We start from the raw sequence: 19095 nt of genomic DNA on the forward strand, positions 1-19095 counted from the left end.
GAATTCATGACACTGAGATAAGAGTCCCATGCTTCCAACTGAGCCAGTTAGGTGCCCCCTTATATGATCTTTTGAAATGTTTTCAGCTCTATCTAATTTTGTTTCTTCTTCTCCCCTCCTGTGAAATTATATAGGAGACAAAGCATTATCTAACTGTGAACCTTACCACTCTTCGAGTATGGTGTTATGCTTGCAGCAAAGAAGTATTTTTAGATAGGAAATTAGGAACTCAGCCTTCTTTGCCTCATGTAAGACCACTTCAGCAAACACAAGAAAACAATGTCCAGGTAATAATCTAACTTTATTTAACTAAAGTATCATACATTTTCAGGTAGTGATTTCAGAATTTATCATGTAGTTGAAATTTAAAACAACTGTACTTAATTTGTACTTGAAAAATTTATGTAATATGCGTTTTTTTCTTGATTGAAACACTAAGGTTAGCCTTTGTTCTTTTGTAGAGTCATAGGTTATGGTAAGATCGAAGCCCACCTCTCTGAAGATGGAAAAGCACCTGTTGTGTTTTAAAACTTAAAAAAAAAAAATGGTTAAAAAAGTATATTTTTTTCTATAAAAAGTATACACTTTTTTCTAAAAATGTATATCTTTTTCTAGCAATCTGGTTCTAGGAGAGAGGGCAGGCCTTTGATAGGGAATTAGAAATACTAATTCAGCTCACTTTTTTTCATTTCTATCCCTTCTCTACCCGCATTTATATTACTAGGAACATTCTACTAATTTATCAAAAACCAGATAGGATATCTTAAAGCTTGGCATTCACGTTTGGTTCCAAAATATGTATGGGCTTGCAAAGATTGGTCACTTAATTTTGAGAATTTTCAGTTATATAAAAAGAGGAAAAAGGAAATGAAAAAATTAGAACAGTGGCTTCTAACTTATTTTACCCATTTGCTCTGTATGGTTTAATTAACACATTAATGAGATTTTTCCTAACGTGTCATAAAAATCACATTGTATTTGTATTCTTTTCTTCCTTGATACCAGCTCTTTTTTTAAAAATTTTTAGATGTTATTTATTTATTTGACAGAGAGACAACAAGAGAAGGAACACAAGCAGGTGGAGTGGGGAGGGAGAAGCAGGCTTCCCGCTGAGCAGAGAGCATGACACCAGGCTTGATCCCAGGATCCCGGGATCCCAGGATCATGGCCTGAGCCGAAGGCAGATGCTTAACCACTGAGCCACCCAGGAGCCCTGATACAGACTCTTCTATTTTTCTTTTGTATCGTTATCATATTTTGATAGTAGGCATTTATGCTAATAAAGTAGTTTGCCATACACATTCTATAACTAAAATGACTAGATTTTAGACAAGGTATAACTTGCTGCATTTCTAGTTTTACTGTTGAATGGCTCTAGTGGGAAATCACCACATTACCATTACTGTTTTTCCCACTGATATTTATCATTCAGAAATGTGGTTTTTTTTTAATTCCTTGATAGTTTGAAAGTAAGTTTTTTTTAAAAGATTTTATTTATTTATTTGAGAGAGAGACAATGAGAGAGAGCATGAGAGAGGAGAAGGTCAGAGGGAGAAGCACACTCCCGGTGGAGCTGGGAACCTGATGCGGGACTTGATTCCTGTACTCTGGGATCATGACCAGAGCCGAAGGCAGTTGCTTAACCAACTGAGCCACCCAGGTGCCCCGAAAGTAAATTTGTGTGAACACTCTTGCATTATTAACAAAAATGTGGTAACAGAGTGTAATCACATAAGGAACTAATAACAATTTATAAGGGTGGTGCTCAGAGGTGGTTGAAAAAAATAAGTGCAGATAGTTCACAAAAACGAAATATAAATAAAAACACATTAATAAAATAATCATCCCTGACTTAAGTAAGTTAAAACACCTTTCTGTTGACATTTCTGCATACTCTTTTTTTTTTTTTAAGATTTATTTATTTATCTCAGAGAGAGAGAACAAGCAGAGGGCCAGAGCAGAGGGAGAGAGAATCCCAGGCAGATTCTCTGCTGAGTGCAGAGGCCAACATGGTGCTCGATCTTAGGACCATGAGATCACAAACTGGGCCGAAATCAAGAGTCTATAGCTCAATGTCCTGTGCCACACAGGCATCCTGAGATTTCATACTCTTAATGAATGTTGAACCTGGTTGAATAAATATACTGATACTTTTCTGATGGCTTGTAAATAATTCTCTAGTGAGATATATTTATAAAACATCAGTCAAAGGCATGAATTCAATTTCATGCAACTTCCTGATCCCATTGTTGAAGAAATTACTCAGAAGAAAAAATGTTATTTGTACAGATTTTTTTAGTATAAAATTTCTATGCTATTTGAATCCAATTCATTGGAACATTAATTATAAAATAATAATACTGGAAACCATTCAAATGTTATTAGTACAAGTTTTTTCTGGGAGGTAAAATTTTAAGTGATTTTTTTAAGTCTCTGTACTTAAATATAACTAAGTGAGACTATGGGGCCAACTCAACTGTTCAGTATCTACAGATACCAGGAAAGTAAAGTGAATGTATAAAGTGGGTGGGTACAAAAGTACATATGCATGCATTGTTGAGGTGGAATAAGGCTATAAGTTGAAGCCGAGCACTTGCTAAGTGCATGCTGCTCTTCAGTTTCTTCCTTTAACTGAGTGTTGCTAAATGGATTCACTGTGGTTTGATCATCTGTTATAAGAGAACTTGCATAATCTGAGTTTTATGTGAGCTCTCCCAATTTTTAAAATATTAGATCAAAGTTTTTCTTTTGTTAGGCTTTGTCTCCTTTTTTTTTTTCCTTTTTCTTTTTTTTTTTTAAGTGTGCACTAGCAGATCACCAGTTGTAACCTTTGAGTTAAGCCAATACTTGAAAATTAATTCTGGAATATTTTATTACTATTTAAAACAAGTGAACTATTTCATATGAACAAAAGGATGCAAAATAAGTAAGGTAGCAAGTGATCAGGGGAGATTGTAGGTCTACAGATAAGTTGGTGTGTTATAATAGAATAACTTAAGTATTTTTTTTCCTGTAAATAGTTGAAGAATTCCGAGAAGACAGTGTAGAGTATTCCACTTAGATTTTTTTTTAGCTGTGATGTGATCTCACTGAATTGGATTGGAATTCACTGAATTAATTGTGTTTAAATTCAGAAAAGTCACAAGTGGCTTTGTTGAATTCAAGTACATATTTTAATATAGACTGACAGGCTCTTACCTAGTATAAATCCTTACTGCTTTCAAGTTACAAATGTAAATTTTTTTTTGATATAAGTATAAATTTTATTCTGATCAGTAATACCAGAGTTTGTTCTTAATAGTTTTAAAATAACATCTCTTAACTTTTAGACTGTAGTTGTATATGAAATAAAATTTTAAAAAATTTTTACATAAAAGATTTTTTCAAGTTGGCTGTCTTTTCTTTTATCAAGGATTTTAAAATACCCAGCAATACAACATTAAAAACTCCTCTGGTTGCTGTATTTGATGATTTGGACATAGAAGTGGAAGAAGAAGATGAACTTAAGGCAAGAGGTAAAATAATTCTCCTGTCCCTCCTTTGTATGGCACTGCCCATTTCTTTTTCTTTTTTTTTTTTTTTTTTAAGATTTTATTTATTTATTTCACAGAGAGAGATCACAAGTAGGCAGAGAGGCAGGCAGAGAGAGAGATAGAGGAGGAAGCAGGTTCTCCGCTGAGCAGAGAGCCCGATGCGGGACTCGATCCCAGGACCCTGAGATCATGACCTGAGCCGAAGGCAGAGGCTTAACCCACTGAGCCACCCAGGTGCCCCGGCACTGCCCATTTCTTTAGGAAACTGTGTAATGTGAAAATTTCAAATTCCCGAAGTGAAAGAGACTCTACTGATGTTGATGACCAAAAAAAAATTTAGTTTTGTATTATTGTATTTGGTGTTTTGGTTTTTTTTTAAATTTTATTTATTTATATAACAGAGAGAGAGAGAGCGATCACAAGTAGGCAGAGAGGCAGGCAGAGAGAGAGGGGGGAAGCAGGCTCCCCGCTGAGCAGAGAGCCCGATGCGGGGCTCGATCCCAGGACCCTGAGACCATGACCTGAGCCGAAGGCAGAGGCTTTAACCCACTGAGCCACCCAGGTGCCCCCGTATTACTGTATTTGTAAGGAAAGTAGACTGACAACTTTGAATGATGCTTGGTTTCTCTGATATCACTTTACCAAAGCCCACAATTCTTAGTATAAACTATATCTGTATGTAATATAGTACAAATTTTGTGTTTTGTAACTGATACAAGGGAATTTTAATTTTTTAAATGTGTATTTAAATAATTATTTGAAAATTAACACTTGTACAAGCCTGAAGTCAGAGTTGTTCAAGTTGTTATTTTGTATTTCCATTAATAAATTTTTTTCATAATGTAGTTTTTTAAATTCTTAATTTTTTTGAAAAATTGTGGGATTCAAACTCACAACCCCAAGATCAAGAGTCTTATGCTCCATCAACTGGTCCAATTGATAGGTCAGGCACTCCTATTTTGTATTTTCTTTTTTAAAGGTTTTATTTATTTATTTGACAGAGAGATCCCAAGTAGGCAGAGAGGCAGACAGAGAGGAGGAAGCAGGCTCCCTGCTGAGCAGAGAGCCCAATACGGGGCTCGATCCCAGGACACTGGGATCATGACCTGAGCCTAGGGCAGGGGCTCTAACCCACTGAGTCACCAGGTGCCCCTATTTTGTATTTTCTTAGCCTGGATTGGGAACCATAATAAGTACCATATATAGTTACATATTCGGTAAACATTTATAAAATTAAGTCATTGCATTATTGAATGATAACGTAATTTATGATTTTTTAAATAGGTCTTACAGGTTTGAAAAATATTGGAAATACTTGTTATATGAATGCAGCTTTGCAGGCTCTTTCTAATTGGTAAGTAGTTAAATTAATTTTGTATAACTTTTTTAAAGTCATTCTTTGCAAAAGACAAAAAGGAAGTCATTCTTTGAGCAGATGACCATGCTGCTAGTATACGGGCATACCATCCTGAATGTGCCTGATCTCTTCTGATCTTGGAAACTAAGCAGGTTGGGTCTGGTCAGTCCTTGGATGGGAGGAAACCATGCTGCTGTAGTATGCTTAAGGAAAAAAAAAAAAAAAAGAAAAGAAAATGAGAGGAGAAAAGAAAGAAATATACATTAATAGTGATATAAGAAAGAATAATAATTCTGTTCAATTTCCCTAGCCAACAGGATCCCATAAATCCTTGGCTGTACTTTTCTTACCATCCTCAATGCATTCCTCTCTTTCCATCTTACTTTCTAAAATGATCCCATTTAGAAAATTATGTGGATTAATAAACGATGTAAATGTCTTGAAAAAGTTATTTTTTTCTTTCTTGTTAATCCTCAAGGTAGAGTAGGCAGGAATCCTGGTTGGGACATAATCCATTATTTTCCCAGTGGGGTTACTCTATTCATGTCTATAGTTTCCTGAGTCTTCTGGTTCTCGCTTAGACCCTAGGTAGTTGTGTGTCTTTGAGCAAGTTATTTGTTTTTACATGTAGAACATGAGCTTGAACTAATTTCTCAAATTATTTTTAGTTAGGGGATGCTATGAAAATATTTTACTCTTTTCGCTAGGTGGAAAAGTCACAGTAATCAGATTTTTTTTTCTTTTTTCCTTTTCTTTTAGTTTTTATTTATTTATTTGACAGAGAGACAGTGAGAGAGGGAACACAAGCAGAGGGAGTGGGTGAGGGAGAAGCAGGCCTCCTGCTGAGCAGGGAGCCCAGTGCAAGACCCTGAGATCATGACCTGAGCCAAAGGCAGATGCTGTTAAGTCCATCTGGTCTAATAATATGTAGTTTAAGTCCAGTGTTTCATTATTTTCTGTCTGGAAGATTAAAGATGGGTATTGAAGTCCCTTACTGTTACTGTATTGCTATTTATTTCTCCCTTTATTATTATTTTTTAAAGATTTTAATTATTTGGGGCGCCTGGGTGGCTCAGTGGGTTAAGCCGCTGCCTTCGGCTCAGGTCATGATCTCGGAGTCCTGGGATCGAGCCCCGCATCGGGCTCTCTGCTCTCTCGGGGAGCCTGCTTCCTCCTCTCTCTCTGCCTGCCTCTCAGCCTGCTTGTGATCTCTCTGTCAAATTAAAAAAAAAAAAAAAAAAAAAAAAAGATTTTAATTATTTGACAGAGAGAGAGAGAGAGAGATCACAAGTAGGCAGAGAGGCAGGCAGAGAGAGAGGGGGGAAGCAGGCTCCCAGCCGAGCAGAGAGCCCGATGCGGGGCTCGATCCTGGGACCCTGAGATCATGACCTGGGCTGAAGGCAGAGGCTTAACCCACTGAGCCACCCATGCGCCCCTATTTCTCCCTTTAGATCTGTTAATACTTGCTTTGTATATTTAGCTGGCCATCTGTTAGGTATATAAATATTTACAAATGTTACCCTCTTGATGAATTGATCCCTTTATCATTTTATAATGCCCTTCTTTATATATTGTTACAGCTTTGAGTTAAAATCTTCTTTGTGTAATATAAGTATATAGCTATCCATTCTCTCTTCATTTCCACTTGCATGGAATATCTTTTTAAGATAGCCAGTTTGTTCTGGGTCAGGGTTTGGTCCTTTGTCCAGTCTGTTTCATGTAACTATTTGAAAAGACTCACAGAGGTTCCCTCCAGCTAATCACACTCATAAAGACGGTATTGCCTTTTAAGTTGCTAACTTGAACCACCAGATAGATAGTAGTACCACTTACTGAGATGTAGAAGCTTAGAGGAAGACTAGATTGATTTGAAAGTTAAATTTTGATCATGTTAAATTTGGGTATTTGATATAAATCTGGAGTTTAGATGAGACATTTGACTTTCATAAATTTGACTGTCTGGCATGAGCATGAAAATTTAAAGTCACCCCAGGAGAAGAGTATATAGGGAAGACAGGAAAAGTCATAAGATCAAGTGCTGAGGAACCTTGATATTTATATATCTGGTAAGAGTAAAAAGAACAATTAAGAGGGAAAAGAGTTGCTAGAGGTGAAGAAGAAAAGTAGAAAAATTCATCATTGTTCAGAAGAAGCAAGTTGCTGAAGAATGAGGGGTAGGTCATCTGTAAATAAATGCTATTAAGAGGGAAATGAAAGGTGTTGACTGGATCTGGCACCATTGAGGAGTCTGATAGGGTGGGGTCAAATTTGATTTGAATGGGTAGAACATGAATATGAAGAAGTGAAAGTGAAGCTGTAAAAGGAAGCAAAGTGATTCTAGGCATGTGGCTCTATGTGCTGCCTATTCCTTGAATGCTTGGAAGTCAGTCAGTATTAAGCTTTGATTCCACTTTAACATTTTTCTTTCCTTTTTTTTTTTTTTAATTAGTCCACCTTTGACACAGTTTTTTCTTCATTGTGGAGGACTAGCTCGAACAGATAAGAAACCAGCCATTTGCAAAAGTTATCTCAAACTGATGACAGAACTCTGGCATAAAAGCAGGTATGTACTTAATGTATTTATTCTCTTTGTTATGTTTTTAAATGAATATCAAATATTAAAAGGATGGAGGTGCATGTATATAGAGTTGAAAAAAGTAGATTTGAAACAGGTTCATTTTAGGGCATGTTATATTTCAAACTGAAGAGCCAAATGAAGTATCAGGACTGGACATCTAATGTTGAACTGCTAAAGCTGCTATTACTGATGCTTGAGTTTTAATGCAGGGGTAGGCATTCTGACAATGCTAAAATCAGACCATAGATACTTACATGAATGTTCATTTTTCTCACATTTATTTCCTTTAAAGTGTAGCATTAGAAGAATAATTAGTGTAATATTTTACTAATTTTGTTTTAGGACCATTCAGAAAATTGCTTTTAGCATTAGTCCTTTTATAAAATTTTATTTATTTATTTACTTGAAAAGTATTTATTTACTTATTTGAAAGAGAGACTGAGAGCACAAGCAGGGGGAGTGGGAGATGCGGGGCTTGATTGCAGGGCCCTGGGGTCATGAACTGAGCCACCCAGGCACCCTGGTCCTTTTTTGTTTTGTTTTGTTTTAAATTTTTATTCATTTGAGAGAGAGAGAGTGAGAGTAAGAGTGGGGGGAGGGGCAGAGGTTTACAAGCCCGACTCCCCACTGAGTGAAGAGTCTGAAGTGGGCTCAATCCGAGGACCCCAAGATCATTATCTGAGCCAAAGTCAGATAGATGCTTAATCAACTGAGCCACCCAAGAGCTCTTTACCATTAGTCCTTTTTATTTTATTTATTTTATTTATTCATTTTTTTTTTAAAGATTTTATTTATTCATTTGACAGAGAGAGATCACAGTAGACAGAGGCAGGCAGAGAGAGAGAGAGAAGGAAGCAGGCTCCCTGCTGAGCAGAGAGCCCGATGCGGGACTCGATCCCAGGATCCCGAGACCAGGACCTGAGCTGAAGGCAGCGACCCAACCCACTGAGCCACCCAGACATCCCACCATTAGTCCTTTTTAAATGTTTCTTTCTTTCTTTCTTTCTTTTTTTTTTTTAAAGATTCTATTTATTTATTTGACAGAGATCACAAGCAGGCAGAGAGGCAGGCAGAGAGAGAAGGGGAAGCAAGCTCCCCGCTGAGCAGAGAGCCCGACGTGGGGCTTGATCCCAGGGCTCTGGGATCAATCATGACCTGAGCTGAAGGCAGAGGCTTTAACCCACTGAGCCACCCAGGTGCCCCGCTTTTTAAATGTTTCTAAGAACTGCTCAACCTTTCCTGTAAGAAAACAATCACCAAACTTATTTTTTTTTTAAAAGATTTTATTTATTTATTTGACAGAGAGAGAGCACAAGCAGACAGAGAGGCAGGAAGAGAGAGAGAGGGAAGCAGGCTCCCCGCTGAGCAGAGAGCCCGATGTGGGACTCGATTCCAGGACCCCGAGATCATGACCTGAGCCGAAGGCAGCGGCTTAACCCACTGAGCCACCCAGGCGCCCCAAAGTTATCTTTAAAAAAACAAAAACAAAAACCTCGTAAGGGGTGCCTGGGTGGCTCAGTTGGCTAAGAATCTGCCTTCAGGAGCACCTGGATGGCTCAGTGGGTTAAGCCTCTGCCTTTGGCTCAGGTCATAGTCTTGGGGTCCTGGGATCGAGCCCTGCATTGGGCTCTCTGCTCAGCCAGGAGCCTGCTTCCCCCTTGCCCCTGCCTGCCTCTATGCCTACTTGTGATCTCTCTGTCAAATAAATAAATAAAATTAAAAAAAAAAAAAAAAGAATCTTCCTTCAGCTCAGGGATCGAGTCCTGCATCCAGCACCCTGATCATCAGAAAGCCTGCTTCTCCCTCTCCCTCTGCCTGCCACTCCCACTGCTTGTGTGCTTTCTCTCTCTCAAATAAATAAATAAAAATCTTAAAAAAAAAACCTTGTAAGAGTTTGAGATCTCAATGATTTCTACTGTAAAATTTCACTAGTAAAGTATAACTTCTTTATATATTTTGAATATTAGCCCCTTATTTGATATACCATTTGCAAATACCTTCTCCCACTTGCTAGGTTGCTTTTTTGTATTCTTGATGATTTCCCTTTCTGTGTGCAAGCGTTTTATTTTAGTGTAGTCCCAATAGTTTATTTTTGCTTTGGTTTCCCTTACCTGAGGAGACATATCCCTAAATACATTGCTAAGGGTAATGTCTAAGAGATTATTGCCTATGTTTTCTTTTAGGTGTTTCATGGATTCAGGTCTTACATTTCGGTCTTTAATCCACTTTGAGTTTATTTTTTTGTAAAACATAGAAGATGATCTTAATGAGTTCTTTTGGGATATGAAGTAGATGCCATTTATACCTCTAACATTAGAGAGCCAGATAGCCATTGTTGTTTATCCCTATTGCGTGTTATCCAGTGCTGCTGCCGGCTCTAATGTTTCTAAGTTCCTTTCTGTGTAGCTAGAACTATCCCTTAACTGCTGTTTTAAGATTCTTTGACCTGAATCTGTACTTTAAACTTTGTCAGTATGAAATCCTAAAGGTGGTTAAATCTCATAATTTGGTTGGCTTTTCATTTTTGTTTTCATGGTTAGTTGATGCTGGTTTTAAAATCTTAACGTCAGCTATACTCAAATAAAAATGTGGAATTCAGGGGTGCCTGGGTGGCTCAGTTGTTAAGCATCTGCCTTCAGCTCAGGTCATGATCTCAGAGTCCTGAGATTGAGCCCCATATTGGCGGGAAGCCTGCTTCTCCCTCTCACTGTGTCTCTCTCTGTCAAATAAATAAGTAAAATCTTTAAAAAACACATGAAATTCAGAAAAATCTTATTTAGACAATGTACTGTGTACATTTATCTTAATTATTATCCCCGGAATTTTAAGGAATTAAAATTTTGTTTTAAGTAATTACAAGTATTTTTGAAAAGTCATAGTAGAGCATGACCATTTCATTAGGGTGGAGAACAATAAAATGTATTTTGAGTATTATTAGTAAGCTGTTCTGGTGAGCCTATGCAACATAGTACTGAGCAATTTTTAGTGATTTTTTTGGAAACACTTTAACAGCTTGAATTTTTGATTGCTAAATTTCTGAAATGGAAAGTAAAAGTCACAAATTTCTCATTAAAATTTTTTCTTACTCAGGCCAGGATCTGTTGTGCCCACTACTCTGTTTCAAGGAATTAAAACAGTAAATCCAACATTTCGGGGCTATTCTCAGCAGGTAAGTCTTTATTCTTTTTCATTCATAACACTAATCTTTAATAAGTTTGCAAAATGCCATTTTGCATTATCTTTTATGTAATTATTTGTATTTCTTCCTTTGTAATTTATTTGTCCATTGTTTTAGGTCATCACTTCTTATGTTTATTTACTGAGAATAATAACCTGTTCTCATATTTTTAATTTATATTTTTCTACCATTCTTGTAATTTTATGTTTTTCTAGAAATTGTTAAATTTGTGTTGGATAAATATGTCTCTCTTTTAGTGCTTTTAGCTTCAAAAAGTTACACATCTAGAGATAAATTTTCACCTATATTTAATGCTTAATTTTTCAAAATATTTAATTCTCTAATCTGTCATTTATTTTGTGTTACAATCCAAATTTCATTTTTCACAGAGTTAACTAATCGTACCAAACTACAGATTTAAGCATTTTCTTATCTGATTTTTAAAATTTCTTCTTTATTAATTTTTATGCTTACATTAATATTTTATAGGGTCTGTTTCTGGGCTTTAATTCATTTCATTTACTTGTTTGTTTGTTTTGTTTTGTTTTTGTAGTGGTACTGATGGCTGAAAATGTAGCTTTATATAGTTTCCTTTAATGTTAACACCTGGCCCTCACATGTTTTTCTTTTTCAAAACCATACCTGTTCCCTTTAGATTTTTTCTGGTGCACATTCCTGGATCACCAGACACTGATTTGGTACATATAAGTTGGGTCTTCAAATTTGTATTTTCTTTTCTTTTTTTTTTAATTGAAGTGTAGCTGACACACAGTATTGCATTTTTTTAGGTGTATGGTGTCGTGATTCGACAATATTACATATTCATGCTGTGCTCATCACAAGTGTAGCTGCCATTTATTGCCATACAACACCATTATGATACCTTTGACAGTATTCTCTGTGCTATACCTTTCATCCCTATGACTAGTTCATTATGTAACTGGAAGCCTATACCTTCCACTCCCCCTCACCCATTTTGTATATCCCTGTACCCACAGATTTGTATTTTCAAAAAGCATTCTATGTTGATCACGGATTTTTCCTTTGAGGTACAGCACAAGATTGGATGAACTTTAATTTTAAGCCAAACTTATAAAATATTTAAATTTAGGACATCTCTGAATTCTAATTGTCCTATTAGGCAAATCCATGTTTTCTTTATACCTTCTCCATTTTTTAGAAGTAGCAGCAGTACTAAAAGCTGACCTCTACATCATCTTTCATTTTTTTTTTTTTAAGATTTTATTTGTTTATTTGACAGAGAGAGAGATCACAAGTAGGTAGAGAGGCAGGCAGAGAGAGGAGGAATCAGGCTCCCTGCTGAGCAGAGAGCCCGATGTGGGGCTTGATCCCAGGACCCTGAGATCATGACCTGAGCTGAAGGCAGAGGCTTAATGCACTGAGCCACCCAGACACCCTCTTGTTTCATTTTTAAATTACTTCTGTTTTATTTATATAACTTTTTAGAACTTAGGGCTTCCCATGCCTTCAGTGTCTGGTGTTTCTTTAGCATAATGCTGCACATTTAGAAATCCGTTGATAAGCACATTCTGTGTATTTTTTCTTACATTTATACATGCACGTGTTTTAATGAAATGTAATATCTTTGTTGCTTATATATTAGGATGCTCAAGAATTCCTTCGATGTTTAATGGATCTGCTTCATGAAGAGTTAAAAGAACAGGTCATGGAAGTTGAGGAAGATCCTCAAACTATAACGACTGAGGAGACCATGGAAGAAGACAAGAGCCAATCAGATGTAGATTTTCAATCCTGTGAATCTTGTAGCAGCAGTGATAAAGCAGAAAATGAAAATGGCTCTAGAGGCTTTTCTGAAGATAATAACGAAACAACAATGTTGATTCAGGATGATGAGAACAATTCCGAAATGGCAAAAGATTGGCAAAAAGAGAAGATGTGCAATAAGATTAATAAAGTAAATTCTGAAGGAGAATTAGATAAAGATAGAGACTCTGTGTCTGAAACAGTTGACTTGAACAACCAGGAAACTGTCAAAGTGCAAATACACAGCAGAGCTTCAGGTGACAATTTAATACTTTGAAAATGGTAGTGCTTCATTCGTAGACCATGTGTGCGAGTGTGGATATTTGTATTTAAGATTATATTTGTAATTTCCCTGATTGCTGATTTTTGGGGGGGAATCAGCATGGCATCTCAGTAAAATCAGAACACATTTCTAATTTACATGTTAATAGTTTATATTTAGCATAATAAAAACAAAATAGGCTGATTAGTAGCTTTAGCTTAATTTGTGTGCAGTATATCACATTATATAATTCAGTTTGAAGAAAGGAATTATATAGTGGTTACTTTTGGGCTTTCACCTAGTAGAGTTAGCAATATTTGCATGTGAGTGTTAATGTCATTTTATGCAGATTCTGTTGAGATCCTGGGCAAGAAGCAAAATAACCTAAATTGCAGTTTTGTAATCTTTCATACTCTTCGATTTAGACTGTTGTCATTGGAGTCATATCAGCTATGAAATATTTGGCATATGTTTTGATGTAAGAGTTTAACTATAATGAACCCTGTTATGATAAATTATATCATAATACTAGCCAGTGTTCTTTTGAAAAGAGCAAGTGGCCATCTGGCCAAAGGTAATTGAGTTGGGTTGCTTTGCATTTTACTTTCATTTCTTGAGGAATTAATTTATCTGGCTTAATGTGGTCTTTAGTTTTTTGTTTCATTTTGTTTTCTTCTTTTTGAAGATCTTATTTATTCATTTGAGAGAGAGAGAGAGAGAAAGAGAGATTGGGCAAGCAGGGGGAGAGGGAGAAGTAGACTCTCTGCTGAGCTGGGACCCCGACGTGGGGCTTCATCCTAGGACCTGGAGATCATGACCTAAGCCAAAGGCAGATGCTCAACCATCTGACCCACCCAGGCACCCCGGTCTTCAGTTTTTTAAAGTACATTAAAAAAAACCATCAGAAGTTTAAACTATCTGATCTTTTAAAATAAGTGGCGGACAAGTAATATAAAATGGTTTATCTTCTGTAATTTCTTTTTTTTTAATTTTTTTTAAAGATTTTATTTATTTATTTGACAGAGAGAAATCACAAGTAGGCAGAGAGGCAGGCAGAGAGAGAGGAGGAAGCAGGCTCCCTGCTGAGCAGAAAGCCCGATGTGGGGCTTGAACCCAGGACCTGGGATCATGACCTGAGCCGAAGGCAGTGGCTTAACCCACTGAGCCACCCAGGCGCCCCTCTTCTGTAATTTCTAATGAATGAAACTACTAAACATTTTATTAGGTATTGAATGAACCTAAAATTCCTTGAGGAAAAGGATATTTCCTTGAGTACGGGAATCCTAATGTTTCCACCTATGTACAGCACATAAATGTGTTTTCGTCAGGAAAACATGTTAGGCTCCTAAATTATAGTGGCCTATGTTTAGAGTTTAAATGTATTTAGAAGTTGTTTAGTCAGTAAATACATGAACTGTCAGTACTGAAAGACTTAACAGGCTGCTGTAGACTCCTGTTCAGTCCATCCTTGTCAAAAGCCTGTTTAAGGGAGTTAGTGGTTCTTTATTGTTCCGTAGCAGAACTTGTTCTTTTTTTTTTTTTTTTAAAGATCTTATTTATTTATTTGACAGAGAGAGATCACAAGTAGACAGAGAGGCAGGCAGAGAGAGAGAGGGAAGCAGGCTTCCCGCCGAGCAGAGAGCCCGATGCGGGACTCGATCCCAGGACCCTGAGACCATGACCCGAGCCGAAGGCAGCGGGCTTAACCCACTGAGCCACCCAGGCGCCCGCAGAACTTGTTCTTATACACAGTGACTAATTGATGACCTAGGTCAGGAATCTGAGTTTTTTCATTTTACAAAGACCTGATTTTAAAAAATGTGACAAAGATCATATATGGCATGCAAAACCTGAAATATTTATTATGAGGTCCTTTATAGGAAACATTTGCCAATCCCTGTCCTTGATAATACTACATTTATTCTCTTCAGGAAGTCCTAGAGTGAGTCTCCTACCCTTTCTTCCTTCAGTATTAAGTAGTCTTTTTTTTTTTTTTTTTTTTTTTAGTCATGGTTGAAATCATGAGAAATGCCCTATGTGTAAGTAATAAAAGTCACTTATTTTGCATCTGGAAAAATCCCTGAAGTCATTCTGTTTTAGGATCTTTCATGAACAATTCTCTTTTCCTTACTCAAATACTAATTGAGCACAATCCCTTGCCCTGGAATCTGTGTTATGTGCTAAGAGTCCAACAGCAAACTCTAAAGATAGCTGTCATGAAGCTTTTATTTTCCTGATTCATAATTTTCTTCAAAAGAAGGCCCTTTCCTAATAAAGGAATGTATTTTCTTTTATCCCAGAAGAATAAAATAATTTGTTCTTACTTATGCCTGAATTTCTTCTTAGATTTTAATTATAATGTTAGTTTGAGAGAATGACATTTTTTCCTCCTGCATGGTTTTGAAGTTTTTTAAAAACTGTCACAAATATTAAAAGATACTAAGTAAGAATAAATGCAATCATCTTTGGCTTTATGTTTCCACTGATCTCACTTCCTGAATTGCCTACAGCAATAGCGTGTTACATACATTATTTGGATTCCTAGGTGGAAAATTACTGTTATTTTACTTAACAAGGACTTTGTCTATCAAATATTTCATTTGACATTTGTTAATGTGAATTGTGTTCAAAATCTCAAATGAAGAAACCTTTAAATTAATATTATTTGACAAGTGGGATAGTTTTACTATTTGAAAAAATAATACAAATTTTAAATATTACAGAATACATTACTGATGTCCATTTGAATGACCTGTCTACATCACAGATCCTCCCATCAAATGAAGGTGTTAACCCACGTTTATCAGCAAGCCCTCCTAAATCAGGCAATTTGTGGCCAGGATTGGCAGCCACACACAAAAAAGGTAGAAGTTTCAGTTACTCGGATTCCTTTGAGTTGATAATATAAAGTGTTAATTATGAAATATTCAATACTTTAAAATTCACAGTATAACTTTATACAACCATGATTTGAAATGTGTGTGTGTGGGGGGCACAAATTTGTATAGAGTAGAATTCACTCTTTTGGTGTAGAGTTCTGAATTTTTTTATATATATATATATATATATATATATTTTTTTTTTTTTTTAAAGATTTTATTTATTTATTTGACAGAGAGGTCACAAGCAGGCAGAGAGGCAGGCAGAGAGAGAGGAGGAAGCAGGCTCCCCGCTGAGCAGAGAGCCCGATGCGGGGCTCGATCCCAGGACTCTGAGATCATGACCTGAGCCGAAGGCAGCGGCTTAACCCACTGAGCCACCCAGGCACCCCTTTTATATATATTTTTAAAATATTTTATTTATTTATTTGACAGAGAGATAGATCACAAGCAAGCAGAGAGGCAGTCAGAGAGAGAGGAGGAAGCAGGCTCCCCGCTGAGCAGAGAGCCCGATGCGGGCCTCCATCCCAGGACTCTGGGACCATGACCTGAGCTGAAGGAAGAGGCTTTAACCCACTGAGCCACCCAGGCGCCCTAGAGTTCTGAATTTTAACACATAGATAGATTCTTGTTACCACCACCACAAACAGCATATAGAAGAGTTTTAACACTCCCAAAGAATTCCATTATATTACCTTTTTGTAATCATATCATTCTCCCACCCCTCCCCAAACCCTAGCCCTTTTGATCTCTTCTCTGTACTATTGCTCTGCCTTTTCTGGAATGTCATATAAATAGAATCATACAGTTGATAGCCTTTTGAAATAGGCTTATTTCACTTAGTGTAATGCATTTGAGATATAGTCATGTTGCATGTCTGAATAGTTCCTTTTTATTACAGAGTAGTATTTCATTGTATAGGACTATAGTACTGTTTATTTATTCACTCTGAAGAACATTTGAACTGTTTCCAGTTTTTGGCAATTATGAAGAATGCTGCTATAAGCCTTTGTGTACAGGTTTTTTTTGTGTGATTGTAAGTTTGTCTAGAGGAAACATCCAGAAAGGGACATATTGGGTTTTACATTGGTTTTACGCTTAATGTTATATGAAATTGTTTTCCAGGATAGCTGTATAATTTTGCATTCCCACTTGGCTATGTATGAGAATTCCAATATTATGAGATGTAAAACTCTAAAACTCTTAGGAAAAAACATAAGGAGGAGTAAGTGTTCATGACCTCGTATTAGCAGAAAGGTTTTTTTTTTTTTTTTTAAGATTTTATTTATTTATTTGACAGACAGAGATCACAAGTAGACAGAGAGGCAAGCAGAGAGAGAGAGGGAAGCAGGCTCCGCACCGAGCAGAGAGCCCGATGTGGGACTCGATCCCAGGACCCTGAGATCATGACCTGAGCCGAAGGCAGCGGCTTAACCCACTGAGCCACCCAGGCGCCCTAGACAGAAAGTTTTTAAAAGATATCAAAAACAATATCGATAAAAGAAAAAATAAAAATTTTTCTTGGCAAAAGACCCTATTAAGAGATTGAAAAGATAAGATTAGGAGAAAATACTTACAAATCACATAGCTGACAAAGGACTTGTATCCAGAATATATAAAGAAACTCTCAAAACTTAATTATAGAATCCTTTCTTCAAATAAGGCCTTACTTGGATGCAAAAACAAATAACTAAAAGCAAAATTTATTCTGATTGAAGTCAAGCTGAGGAGACCAAACACCTTCTAGTTCATCTTGGTTTTTTGTAGGGATTTTTTTTTTTTTTTAAGTAATTCTCTTGAATGGTATTTGGACAGAATTTCATTAGTATCGTAAATTTTATTCTAAAGGATTCCAGAGAAAAATGCTAAAGGAACTACCTCGGTTTTTTAAAAAAATGTTCTACACTTGTTTTTCAATCCTAGCTCAATCTGCATCATCTCCAAAGAGGAAAAAACAGCACAAGAAATACCGAAGTGTTATTTCAGACATATTTGATGGAACAATTATTAGTTCAGTTCAGTGTCTGACTTGTGACAGGGTGAGTATGAGGGAATTATAATACACAGGGAATTTCTGTCAAATGCTCTTTAAAACAAAACAAAACAAAAACTTGACCAATGGGATGAAAAGTTTATTTTTTTTCTCCTTGCTGCTGAGGACTGTATGTGTATTTCTTCTGTTTACCTCAGTATAAATTAATTCTAGGAGTAGAATTTGTGTTTTTAGAAGTAATAGCAACATCATTTTGAAAGTATGGGTCTTGACCTGTCATTGGACAGGCATGCATTAGCAACAAGAATTAATTCAGTTTTTCATCTCTGGTCACATACAAAGGTGATGTGTTGCTCAGCAACAGTGTATAACACATGCATATTCTCCCAAGGCTGGCAAAATTAATATGCTGGGAAACTGTTTCTATTTGCAGGCACAAGGCTGTGAATGTACTACATTTGGTGGTGTGGCTTATAAATATTTTCCTCTGTTAAGATTAGGGCTCAGATAAAAAGGTAGTGTCAGATTCATACACCTGAGCATAAATTAAAATCATGAGTTTTTAAATCATATCTCTAAATCTCAGAATTAAGGAATATGAAATGACTTCTCTCAAAAAAAAAAACCCCTCAAAAATAAGTTTTCAATTACTGTATTAGGTTCTTAAGTCAAATCTGAGGGCTTTCAGTAGGATCATTTTAATGTAGGCTATTTGGGTACCAGATATTTAAATGGAATCATCCTGAAATGTTTTCAGCTATTTAAAAATTACATGGTAGGTTTTACTTCTTTTTTTTAAAACATTTAAAAACTATCATGAGAAGATCATTTCCAAAAATAAATGCAGTAATAGGGCTTAAGAGTTTGGTTCTGAGTCTGTAGTGTCTGTATGTACTTCTCTATGCCGCAGTGTCCTTATGAGGTATTATGTGAAGATGAAATTTAGAACAGCACCTGGTTCAGAGCAAGTATTTTTGCTATTGCCATTACTGTTACTGTTTTTTTCATTTTTTGCTTATGAATTGCTTTGGGACGTCTAAGATTTGTTCTTATAAATGTCTATGTTGGATTATTTTCATTCCATTTTAAACACGAAACAATTTTAGGTGTCTGTAACCCTCGAGACCTTTCAAGATCTGTCCTTGCCAATTCCTGGCAAGGAAGACCTTGCTAAGCTGCATTCATCCAGTCACCCAACTTCTATAGTCAAAGCAGGATCATGTGGCGAAGCATATGCTCCACAAGGGTGGATAGCGTTTTTCATGGAATATGTGAAGAGGTATGTATGCGTTTTCTTTCTATTAATTGATTGTTAAAACTGCTGTTTCTGCTGTACTGGCAGAACACTTGCTTTTTTTTTTTCTGTCAATAATGTTTCAGGTTTGTTGTCTCATGTGTTCCTAGCTGGTTTTGGGGTCCAATAGTAACCTTGCAAGATTGTCTTGCTGCCTTCTTCGCCAGAGATGAACTGAAAGGTAAATATGAAACAGTTTTCAACTATGGCTGAATTGTTGTGGGTGATCTAAAATA

At 36.4% G+C, this 19095-nt stretch overlaps 1 protein-coding gene across 6 annotated transcripts in view; it reads left to right on the forward strand.

Annotated features, from left to right (window-relative positions):
- The window catches only part of USP33 (ubiquitin specific peptidase 33), a 59517-nt gene that overhangs the window by 21379 nt on the left and 19043 nt on the right, over positions 1-19095 (forward strand). For 4 of the 6 annotated variants that reach the window (XM_047726467.1, XM_047726468.1, XM_047726466.1 and 1 more), the window contains 10 exons: positions 135-287; positions 3413-3515; positions 4818-4887; positions 7340-7453; positions 10559-10637; positions 12271-12688; positions 15417-15557; positions 17496-17611; positions 18672-18844; positions 18946-19040. In XM_047726467.1, the coding sequence (XP_047582423.1) occupies positions 135-287; positions 3413-3515; positions 4818-4887; positions 7340-7453; positions 10559-10637; positions 12271-12688; positions 15417-15557; positions 17496-17611; positions 18672-18844; positions 18946-19040 (1462 nt within the window). The remainder of the gene's footprint in view (positions 1-134; positions 288-3412; positions 3516-4817; positions 4888-7339; positions 7454-10558; positions 10638-12270; positions 12689-15416; positions 15558-17495; positions 17612-18671; positions 18845-18945; positions 19041-19095) is intronic. The other 2 variants (XM_047726465.1, XM_047726471.1) reach the window with 1 other exon arrangement.

Source organism: Lutra lutra, chromosome 4, assembly GCF_902655055.1.
Source record: "Lutra lutra chromosome 4, mLutLut1.2, whole genome shotgun sequence".
In the NCBI taxonomy this organism is placed as follows: domain Eukaryota; kingdom Metazoa; phylum Chordata; class Mammalia; order Carnivora; family Mustelidae; genus Lutra; species Lutra lutra.